The sequence below is a fragment of the Hemiscyllium ocellatum genome, chromosome 12 (assembly GCF_020745735.1).
Source record: "Hemiscyllium ocellatum isolate sHemOce1 chromosome 12, sHemOce1.pat.X.cur, whole genome shotgun sequence".
In the NCBI taxonomy this organism is placed as follows: Eukaryota; Metazoa; Chordata; class Chondrichthyes; order Orectolobiformes; family Hemiscylliidae; genus Hemiscyllium; species Hemiscyllium ocellatum.
The window spans coordinates 33079284-33091400 of record NC_083412.1 but is presented as its reverse complement, the minus strand read 5'-3'; the positions used below and the strand labels follow the sequence as shown (position 1 = coordinate 33091400).

Here is a 12117-nt window from a genome sequence, read left to right as displayed (position 1 = left end):
GTTAACACTGCTGCCTCACAGTGCCAGGGACCCGGGTTTAATTCCACCCTTGTCTGTGTGGAGCTTGCACATTCTCCCCATATCTGCGTTGGTTTCCTCCTACATTCCAAAAATGTGCAGCTTAGGTGGATTGGCCATGCTAAATGAGGTGGCTTTGCCGTGGGATATGCCACAAGACGGAGATAGGGTAGGGGAGTGGGTCTGGGTGGGATGCTGTTTGAAGGGTTGGTGTGGATTTGATGGGCTGAACGGCCTGCTTCCACACCGTAGGGATCCTATGATGAGCAGTACTCGTCAATGTTGAACAACACTTGAAGGAAGCATTGAAGATGGCAAGGGACTAAAATGTACTCTGGGTGGGGGATTTCAATGTCCATCACCAAAGAGTGGCTTGGCAGCAGTACTCCTGATTGAGCTGGTCAGGTCTGAAAGGATAAAGCTGCTACACTGGGTCTGTGGCAGGCGGTGAGGAAACCAACAAGAGGTAACAATATATGATCTCATCCTTACCAATCTGCTGGCTGCAGATACATCTGTCCATGTGAAGGATGAAATACCACAGCACAGAGGGAAATGGCAGTATAGCGTAATGATATTTGACTAGAATGTTGAACATCAGCCTGACATTATGGGGCCATTGGTTCAAAGCCCATCATAGCAGAAGGTGAAATTTGAATTCAAAACAAAATTCTGGAATAAAAATCAAGTCTAATGGTGACCATGTAGCCATTATGAGTAGCCATAGAAACCCAACAGGAATGTCCTTTTGGGAAGGAAATCTGTTCTACTGATACAGTCTGATCTACAGGAAACTCCAGACTCTCCATGATGTGGTTGAGATCTTTAAGATAGGCAATTAGTGCAGGCCGAGTCAGTGATATCATTCCCATCTGCAAAGGTTTAAAAAGTGAACCTCTGACACTGCCTGCTTTGGCACCTGGCTACCTCTACATTCCTTTGCAGCTCTGCACACCCACTGTAGCCTGCACTTTGTGGGCAAACGCTCCTTGGGCAATTGGACCAAGCCAGGAATTTTCCTGATTCCCACTACCCACTTTGATGATGAAAATGCAGTGGATAGCACTGCTCCTTCACCTTGGCAAACATGTGGAAGTCTCTCATTAACATTACAGTAAGTGTACCTGCATTACATAGACTGCAGCAGTATAAGGAGGCTACTCACCACCAACTGCTTGAAGCCACAATTACTGGGCCTTGTCGTTTCTCACATCCCATGATCAAGAGAAACCAAACTGAATGTAGGAGAGTTAACAACTGATAACTTTTACGGTTGCAAAGTGATCAGAAGTGAAATAAGATGGTTCTGCGATGTGGCTGATAACTGGTGACATGGCTCTGCTTAATGAGAGAGTGCACTCTGGCACCCGGTTGGATGAAGCGTCAACGATCTACGCAATCCAATTGGTTGAAGTACTGCAATGTGTTTCTGGTTAAGTGGTTTAAGGCTCTTGACAAAACTAGATACACTTTCGCATAAAAAGAAATGATTTCTTAAAACAAACAGATGATTGGGACAAATTCTGAACACCATAAAAACTAGACAAAAGCTCAGATTACCATAAGTCAGAGTATTTTCTCTTCTGCCTGGCACACTTGACCTGCTGGTGTCGTAATCATAGCTGACAATCATTGCCTCCCCTTCAATCACGGTGAAGCGTTTTCGATATTCCTGATCCAGGAAAGAATTGGGAGATTCGGATCCTTTATGCACTGGTTTGCCTAAAGCATGTCTGCTGGAATCCTCAATGGGCAGGTTCCCTTTTTCATCCCTTTTAAATGGAGAAAAATATGGTTCAAACCCTGTTTATATTTCTGATCATACCAACAGAATTTAAGCCTGTTATTCCACTGAAAGGAACATTTACGTGGTAGTGTCAGCAGCATATTTATTCTTTGAGGGTTTCTAATTTTAATTTCATATGTTTGCTGCACTTGCCTTTCCAACCATATATTCCTGCATGATTGGCATTATCGAGGAGATTATAGTGTTTGTAAACTTTTATCAATCACAGTAGAAAACAGGACGTGCACGTGATATCAAACTGTACAACTCCACTTCTTTTTGACATGCACGCCAACACTGCACATCTCAAGCGTTAGGTTCATAAAAGGCTGAACACATCCAACAAATCAGGGGTGTAATTTTGTCATGGAAGTTATCATGCTCTCACTGAGACTTCAGAAGAATTTTTATAAATAAGTAGTTTGTAAAATATAAAATGCCAAAGTCGTAAGGCTCTCCACTGTTTGGTTTTGTGTGTGATATAATAAATATCTTTTGCAGCCATTCAGTTCAAGTCCAAATGCTGTCGGCAATTTACTTGAACAACATGCACTGCAGGTTTTCAGTCAATCTTGTACACTTGGCCCTGTAGTTCCCTGAATCACGATAGGATTTTGAGATCCGCGGCTGCTTAGAGTAAGTTGCTGTGATGCACCACTGACATAGAATAGACACTACAAGGTTTTGTCATGCTCAACTCAATCAAGTAATGCAAAGCCAATATGTCTGCTTTTAAAAAGGGATCTGTAAATGTTGAAAGAAAGCAATCCATTGTGCCATGGTTGGGCATACTTTTTCACATAATTTCTCATGACAATATTACAAGCTCTGTGAGAAACCTGAGGAACAAGCATCCACATTTTCATTTAACAGAAACTAAGTGATTCATACTACATACTCACCCAACAACATTTATCAATAGGCTGCAAGTACCAGAGTCTAGAGTTACCAGTTCTACTGTGCATGGATAAGGATCACTGAAGAGAGAAAAAAATGGGAAGGGGGGGTGGAGAGAGGCTGTCTTCAACCACTATTTAGCAGGGATTTTTCATTCATCAAGGCACAGAGTACAAAATGCACACCTTTGAAATAATATTACTTCCCTCTGAGCTATGAAGGATGGGCAGTGCAGCAACATTTGAGCTAATCGAATTCTCATGACAAGTCAGCTAACAAGGTTGCTGTAACAGTGTATTTTTACAGCTTTCTATTATTAACCAATGGCAGAGAGAAAAAAAACACGAATAGGCGGAGTCATTGTCTAAAAAGGAAAGTCAAGTATCAAACATAATCTAACTTATCAATCACCTGTCAAGAATGAAGCTGCTGTCTTCAACACCCCTGAGTCTAGTGAAATATGTAAAATTACTATAATCCCAGAGGCCCAAAAAGCTGCTTGCTTACAGAGGACAGCTGGTGGTGGTTTAACTTGAGGGTCACCACGTTTCAGGTGAGGGGCGATGCTGAGAAGGCAGGACATTCATTGTTATCAGAGTTGGTGTGTGAATTGAACCCATGCTGCTGGTACCACTCTGCATTGTGAACCAACCATCCAGCCAACTGAGTTAACTGACCCCCTCCCATGATTCCACAGCTGATTTGTGTCAGGCATTGTTGCTGGACTTTGCCTAGTTTAAAAACAAAAGAACAATTTGCACAAAGGTCTCACAACCCATGAGAATTGTGGTTGACGTGGTTAGAAAGAACAGAGTGAATACTCCTGAAATGCCAATGTTTTCTGTTGGAGGTGGAGGGTACAAATAGGAGGGAAATGTGAATCAGGAAGTATCATCAAAATATATGGAATGAACAATTAGTTGAGATGCAAAAATGAGCACAATTTTTGAAAACGAGTATAATTCTAGAAAATCTGTGTTGGATTAAAGACTCAAAGGAAAAAAAAAATGCATCCTGAAAAATAACTTCAGCGTGTGACCAAGACAGAAGAACATTTACAGTGGCACCAAAAAAAAATCATACAGCTGATATAATTGTCAAAAAATGTACAAATATATAAATTCCACAGTGGAAAAAAACTAACATTGGACAATTTATAATTCTTTCAGAAGTAATTCCAAAATAAATGCTACATTTTTGATGCCCTCTGGCAATACCATCTACAGAGTTATATAATGTGTTAAATAACAATTGATAATGCCTCTGCTTAAGTAGCATCAAGACAGTACTGCAAGTTCTCCAATCAATCATCAACAGTAAACCTAGAACCACTGCTTAGTCAGAGTGAGAGGTTTTTAAAAAAATCTATCCTTCCTCTCGATTTTTTTCCCCTATCTTGACAGCAAGTCACACTGAGGCACAAACAGTGATCATGTACTGTTGTTCTTAGCAATTATGGGCTTGAAATGGAGTGGCTTTCCCACACTCAGTAGAGTTTGATTCAGTGCGAATGAGGAGTCACTCCCATAATAGTATGGGTGGCAACAGTTCCATTATCCTATACGGATTCCCATTCTTCATGGGTGGCCGTGACAGTGGCACACTGTTTAATTACATGCATGGATATTTCTGGCACAGACCACTGGATACTAATTAGAAGCAAGAATTTGACTTTCTTCTGTTACCTTTCTGTCTAGTGAAATTACTCCCTCTAAATCTACACTGAATTGCTTTAACCAATTTGAAGACATATCAGGGATTGAAGCTGGAAGCTTCATGGACTGAATGCCATAGTGATAGATCATATGAATTTGTAGGCTTACCACTCTTTTCAATTAATTGATAATACACTCTGAAAGTGGAATTGTCATAAACACTGAAAATGCACAGGTTACTTTCAAGATAATAAACTAATGAATTTTAATCCTATTCAAATCATGTCAGAAATCACTGAGCAGTTAATGTCATAAATAGTATAGTGAAATCAGTTATTTAGATTTAGCTGGAATGATTCTTGTTGTAATTGATTTCCAAAGAAAGACAATCTGTTAGAAGGTTCTGGAAGGCTTATTTGTAAATAATGTTCAAACTAGTTTTTACATTAGTCTCGAGCTAATGTTGTTGTTTTGTGTGAGATAGCAATCCGCAGTAGCAAAATGCAAGGAAATCTTATTTACTTCTCGTTTTGTATCTTTGACCTTGCCTGCTTCCCTTCTCTTTCAAAATGTAGATTTTTCTAACTGGCTCAAAAGAGAGTTGCGATCTTGGAGCTTTGCAATGGCAAAATTTAATCTTTGCCAGCAGTGGGTTTTTTTTGGCAGGTTCTATAAAATGTTAATTGCCAATTCACTGACTGGCTCAGATGGCACTAAATTTTGTAAGCCTCACGCCAATCTACTGTTTGCAGACTTTGAAGGGGCACTGAAGCATTTCCGTGTTCAGCTTCTGAGAAAAGTGCTTCAAAAATTGAAGAAGGCGGCCTGCAGCATAAAGGTCATCAGGGATACATTTTATCCCTAATCTTCGTTTGATGAATAAATGAGCTTCTTGATTTTAATACCCTGAAAAATACTTTTAGAAGAATTTTACCTGGGTAAATATCTTGTAACAATTGAACCTTTAGACAACTAATAAACCACTTGTTTAAGATTCAATCTGAAGGAGCGTCGCTCCGAAAGCTTGTGCTTCCAAATAAGCCTGTTGGACTATAATCTGGTGTTGTACGATTTTTAACTTTATACACCCCAGTCCAACACAGGCACCTCCAAATCATGATTAAAATTACGTGTTGTAAAAAAGTTATTTAAAATCTAGTGTACTTAGCATTTCAAATGCTCCTCCAATGAAACAATGGTGGAGAAATTTATTCACATGGTGCCATTTCTTGCGCCACTATGTAAACTATGGTGATTATCTGGGGACAGGCAGTATCACAAGTGGTCCTATGTGACATTCTATATTGATATATTGCCAAATGTAGTGTGGGCTATACAGATAACAGCCCATTGTCCTGCCCACATCTCAAGGAAATTGTTTGAAGTGGTGCCATTAAAACAAATTTCTTTCCATTGAGAGAGACCACAGTTCCATTGCAAATTACATATCATAAATGAGAGATTCTATTGCAACTGCTTTTTGAGAGAGAAAAGTGAGCTTTGCTTTGCCAAGTTATCTTCCACATACAATTGAGTTAATCCCAGAGGTAGCACTACCCAGAGGCAGAAGGTGTGTAACGTCCTTTTAAGAATTTGCATTTGTACAATTAAGTGGAGCATCATGTCCTCCACCACTACAAAATGTGCTCTATTCAATGTCACTCATTTTCCATTGTGCTCCTATATGTAGCATAACTCTTCATAATCTATTATGAAATATTAAAAACCTAGGTTAAATCTAGGTTTCCACCAAGAGCAATTGCAAACAAGGTTAAGGGGCTTTCAGATGATAACAAAGCTAACCAGAAATGGGTGACTCTAACATTAGATGATCTAATTGGAGAATTACTGCATCCCAGAAATGCCACCCCGCACTATGTTCATCAAAAAACTTCACTTTAAATAAAAATGCTGAGAAGTTACTATAACTGAATTGATGTTACGGATATTTACACGGACTTGCATCACATGCCTCTTCAAAATGCTTGAGAATTGTTGAGAACAATGCTAAGACTATTGCATTGTCCTGTATACATGCACCCAAAGGAAGTAGCTACAGAGTCAGTGGATGCATTGGTCATAATCTTCCAAGAATCCTTAGACCATGGAAAAGTTCCAGAGGATTGGAAGGCTGCCAATGTAATACCTTTATTGAGAAGGGATGGAGACAAAAACTGGCAACTATAAGTATGTCAGCTTAAGATCCATAATTGGGAAAATGTTTGTCTATTATAAAGGATATAACAGCAGCACATTTAGGAATATATAATATGATCAAGCATATTCTTCTGTCAGTGGGGAGCGAGTATATGGAGTTCTTTACCATTGAAGGCTGGATCATTAAGTATATTCAAAGCTGAGACAAACAGATTCTAAATTAGTAAGGGAATTAAGGGTTATGGAGAAAGTGAGGAAAGTGTAGACAAGGATTATCAGATCAGTCTTGACCTTATTGAAGAGCAGAGTAGATTGAATGGGCTGAATGGCCTATTTCTACTCTGACATCTTTTAGTCTTACCCAAGTTCCTGCAGGCAAAAGTTAGGCAAAAACTATTGCTTTGGAGTTCAGGTCAATGGTCAATTATCTTTGGCAATAGCTAGTTCACACTTCAGAGCACCATTTTATGAAGAATTATTTTAGAAGAAAACAAATATGAGCACTTCATCCTGAACAGGATTCACTTTACGTGGACATGAAAAACATACATTTGGTACTTCACTCACAGAATGTTTCTTTTTTCTCTGGCCTGTTAAGTTTAGAATAAATTAGAAACCTTGAATGTTTTAGAGCTAACTAAATGCTGGCCACCAGTTGTTTGCCACTGATTCTGTGAGGTACAAAATAAACCTGTCAATGGTATAGGAGTTTAGCACAGTAGAGATTTTAGATGGGATTATCTTTTGTCTTAAAAGAATAGTTTTGAAGACTATTGCCCAGGTTTCGGGGATAATCTCCAAAATCAATGCATTGGACCCACAATGGGAGAAACTGAAAAAGTAGTCTCTGCATGGCATTAATGTAGGAATGTAGGTACACTGTGACATTTGAAAGTTTTCTCTTCCTTATTTTCCCATAAGAATCCAGAATCATAAAAATGAATTTGTTTAACACCTTTTTTTGGAGGTGTTGTGCTTATCAGGGTGAAGTCGGGGTCAGGGTCAGACTTTATTTACACTTAAGTAATCCTTTATCTGTACCCACCATTCCGAGTAGGATTAGCACAATGGGCTGCAATCTACTTTAGCCTCAGAAAAAAATACTTCACACTATTCTGTCACCATTGTCTATTTATGACCTTACTCAGCTTTCAATGTGAAGTTAACATGCTGAACTGGAAGGAGATTCAATCTGGAGCTCCATCTTCACTAGAAATTATAAGGGTGCAACTCTGCTTTCAACAGACTCACAAGGCATGTAATTTACATCTATAAAATATTGAAGAGCACTGATAATGTGAACAGTAAATCAATTTAAGCATGATATTCTTCCATTATATAGGTAAACCTCTCAGCCCTCTTGTTTAATAAGACCATGGCAGATCTTTTATAAATACTCCACCTTTTTGCAAGCCCCACATCTCTTCATTTCTTAAGTATCTACTGATCTATTCATCTCTTATCATGAATATTCTCAACAAGTGAACATCACCTCCTCTCTGATGTCAAGAATTTGAAAAAATGAGTAAATGTGTAGTCTTCTCAATCCTCATGGCCAAACTATATTATGAGTTTATTACCTCAAGTGCTAGGTTCCCTAGGGTCGCAGATACAGCTTCCCAGCATCTACTGCCAAGCCCTCTATTGATATTACGCAATTCAAAGAGGACACCTCTCACTCTGTAAATTTCTACAAAACATAAGTCTAGTTTACTCAACCTCTCAGCTTTGGGCAATCCTTTCATTCCAGGAGTCAGCCTGTTGAAGCTTTGTTGCACTCCCTCTAAGAAAAACAGATAACTCCTTTCATAGGAGACCAGAACTTTCAATGATACCTGAGGTCGGCCTCACCAATTCCCTAACTAATTGGAGTAGGCTTTCTTTACTTTTATATTCCAATCTTTCTGTAATAGAGGCTAACATACCATTTAGTCTCCCAATTATTTGCCTTAATTGCAAACTAACTTCCTTAGATTCCTTTCTCTCGTAGCCAGGTCTCTACCATCACCAAATTTCCCCAGCCTTTCACCAATATCTTGTTTTGCTATTGTTCCCAACACAGTGGATAACCTCACACGTCAAGATACTATAGTCCACGTATCATTATCTTGCCCATTGGCTTAACAGTCTATAATGCTTTGCAGCATCTTTGAATCTGTCTTTCAGATCACCTTCTCTAATAACTGTTCATTATCTGAAAATGACTATCCTGAATTTCCATAACAAAGTCATTAATATAAGTTGGAAATAGCTGAGACTTGAGCACTTTCCCTGTAGTACCACAATGGATGCAACCTTCCAACAAAAAAATGACCCTTTCTTTTCCTACTCTGACTTGTGTCCATTGACCAACCTTTAAGCCACACCAAAATAGTTTCCCCAATCCCATCAAACATTGTTTTACTTCATAACATCTTGTGTGGCACCTTATTGATTACTTCTTGAAAATCCAATTACATCAACTATATCCACGGAGTCCTCTTATCCATTGTTAATTACGACGTTTAGAAACTCCAGGAGACTTCATCAAGCACAATTTCACTTTTATAAATGCATGTTGGAACCTGCCCAATCACAGTCACAGACTGGTATGATCAAGTACTCATGGGATATTAAATGAGACTTTAGCAGTGCCATCTCTGGATAACATAGGCTTCAAGGTTAGATATTAACAATGTTACATAACTAACTGGTGTGGGAAACTATGAATTTTCTTCAGTAATTTGAACATATAAGAAAATAAATTATAAGTTTAGACTATTTTAGGGCTACTGTCTTATGTTATCTGGTAAAACTTTCTATGCACTACATACAAAACTACTTCAGTACCACAACAACTCAATATATCTCATTGTAAGCTGACAACAGTGACAAACTGTTGTCTTCCACATATAACAGTTTTGTTGTCAGGTTGATGGCAGTCACAATGTCGCGTGGAATAATTGATAATATCACTCTGAAACTATTTTTAATACCATTAATGACTAGGATGCAAATGAAAGATCAATAGATTTGTTTTGATTCGTTTTCATGGCCAAGGGAAGATCTTTGGCAGGGAAACTAGAAAGACTCCTTAAACCACTTTCAACCTCCAGCTGAACAAAGAGGTAAGTTAATGTTCTGCCCAAAGAAATTCACTACAGAAATGGTTTTGTAATGAAATTTCATCTGTATGTGCATTCTCAAATACTAGAATGAAGGTTGAGCTTATAGCCTTCCAACTGAGAGATGAAAATGCTACCATCTGAGCTGACACTTTGAAAATGTTTTCATTTTAAAGGGGTTCCTTTTTTAAGTTGCAAGGTAATAACTATCAAACAAGATGAAATATGTAGTAATGGCATGAACCGCTAGAGCAAGATAACCAAGCTTGTGTGGATGTATCACTGAAACAGATTTATGTAAAGTGCAAGGAAAGTTAGATCTGTAATCATAAAATTAACCCTGAAGTAGATCAAAACAAATCCTTTGGAAGCAGAATCATAGATTCTCCTGTTGGAGTGCTGATGCAAAATGAAACTCATGACTTACGGAAGATGTCTACATAGAAAAATGTTCACACATTTTATGGGCATTCTCCTGTCAAAATTTAATTCCAGCTGCGTAATGCTTTGTGTTTGCAAATTATTCAAAATATGAAATTAGCAGCATTAATGGTGGAAAAGCTGGGTTTTATATTAAAAATTGTATGAAGTTTTCACTTGAGTTTGCTCAGAGTCTGAATTCATTACAGTATTAAGAAATACTGCATCATAATTTCACCTGTTACCCTTACAAAAATGCCAACTTGCTGGTTTGGGCTCCAGATTTTTCACCAAAACAAAGTCTATACAAATGTTTTTGTCATTTTGTCAATAAATTTTAGACACCTCAATATCTCTGAAAAACTCGGTGCCTCCAATTGCAAGACAGCAAAGGTGACATCTCTGCCTTTAGAACTCATCTTAACCTGTGGATTTTACTCCTATAGTAACCTCAAAATCCAGATCATCTCCATTCATGAACACATCCTAATCACCACTTACACAATGTCCATACACGCACTCTTCCAATGCACTACAATGAAACACAAAATTAAAGAGTTCCTTCATTGTGTGAATTTATACTTAAGCAAGTTTACTTGCAAACATTCTACCTTTCTGCTCTAAAATCCAATCAAATCAATCACTGGATCACAGCTATTGAACAGACACAGCTCACAGGGACTTACCTGTTAATTCTAGAGATACTGGAACCTCCCAGCCTTCTGTAAAAAAAGTCATACATATAAAGCACCCACAAATTAACTTACGTAACATCTGGAACATTTAAAAGAAACTACCCACACTTTGGGAATTATTTTTGTGAAGTTACTGCTATTAATAAATAACTGAAATTTGTATAAGAAGCAACGGCTTCAGTATTTATTTAATTTGTCAGGACTTTAAGTCACTGTGAATGCTCAATGGCATAATTTCCATTAGCTGTTACATTCAAATCCAGCTTGGAAACCTATGCTCTTGCCCACTTCCACCTTAAACTAGGTATTACCCAATGAATGAAATTTCATCATACCCTTCTTCTCAAACAGGGAGAAAAACTGAAAACAACTGAGTAAAATCCCCGAACAAAACAATAAAACCACAACTCCAAAAGTTCACCTAAACAAAGCTCACAAACAGTTTTAAACAAGGTTTTTGAGAGTAGACACTACAGCATGGTAGCTGGGCACAGGTCAACACTGAGGGAAAGTAATACTGAAATAAAGTCAGCATTTTTCAAATTACACAGGGAAGCCCAAATTTATTTGTTAGAAATTTTGCAGACAGACTAAAGAAATAACAGCTTGGCAGAATCACAGCTGGATGTCTTCTTTGAAACATAGTGAATAAAGCTCCAAAGTTTGGCAGCATTGCTCAGAAATACACTGAGAGCATTAAAATATAGTTGCTAGCAAAGAATTTGAGTACTACTAAAAAAAAATGCTGTTGAAGCTTTTCCCTCTGTACTCACCAGGACAGACATAAGAATGCCAACTTTCAAAGGGAGCAACAAATTATATTGCATGAATAAAGGGTGCTGATTGCTTTGCAAGCCAACACTAATTGGTTAAGACATTGCTTTGGAAAATGCACTCTACCTAATCAGCCTGTGCTTGCAAAACACAGAAGATAATGCAAGGTTTGTGAAGGTTCGCAGCTCAGGTTGAGGTTTAGGGTGTAGGTTTGCTCACTGAGCTGTAGGTTTGATATCCAGACGTTTCATTACCTGCTAGGTAACACCATCAGTGGCGACCTCCAAGTGAAGCGAAGCTATTGTCTTCTGCTTTTTATTTATATGTTAAAGATATAAATAGAAAGCAGGAGACAACAGCTTCACTTCACTTGGAGGTCGCCACTGATGATGTTACCTAGCCAGGTAATGAAACGTCTGGATATCAAACCTACAGTTCAGTGAGCAAACCTACACCCTACAGAAGATAATGTCAAAAGTTTGACATGATTCCACAAGTCATAGCATATGCTGAACAATCCTGAGATGTTAGGATTGAAGATTATCAGTCAATCTTGTAGTGTGGCTCAATTACTCGCAGGCACGTATATTCCTATGTAGGGTCCAGTGCTC

General features: G+C 38.3%; 1 protein-coding gene across 1 annotated transcript in view; it reads right to left on the bottom strand.

Moving 5' to 3' along the window:
- cnksr2a (connector enhancer of kinase suppressor of Ras 2a) overlaps window positions 1-12117 on the bottom strand; it is a 481257-nt gene that overhangs the window by 180884 nt on the left and 288256 nt on the right. Inside the window, exon 11 of the mRNA XM_060832965.1 lies at window positions 1579-1790. Within this exon, the coding sequence (XP_060688948.1) occupies window positions 1579-1790 (212 nt within the window). The remainder of the gene's footprint in view (window positions 1-1578; window positions 1791-12117) is intronic.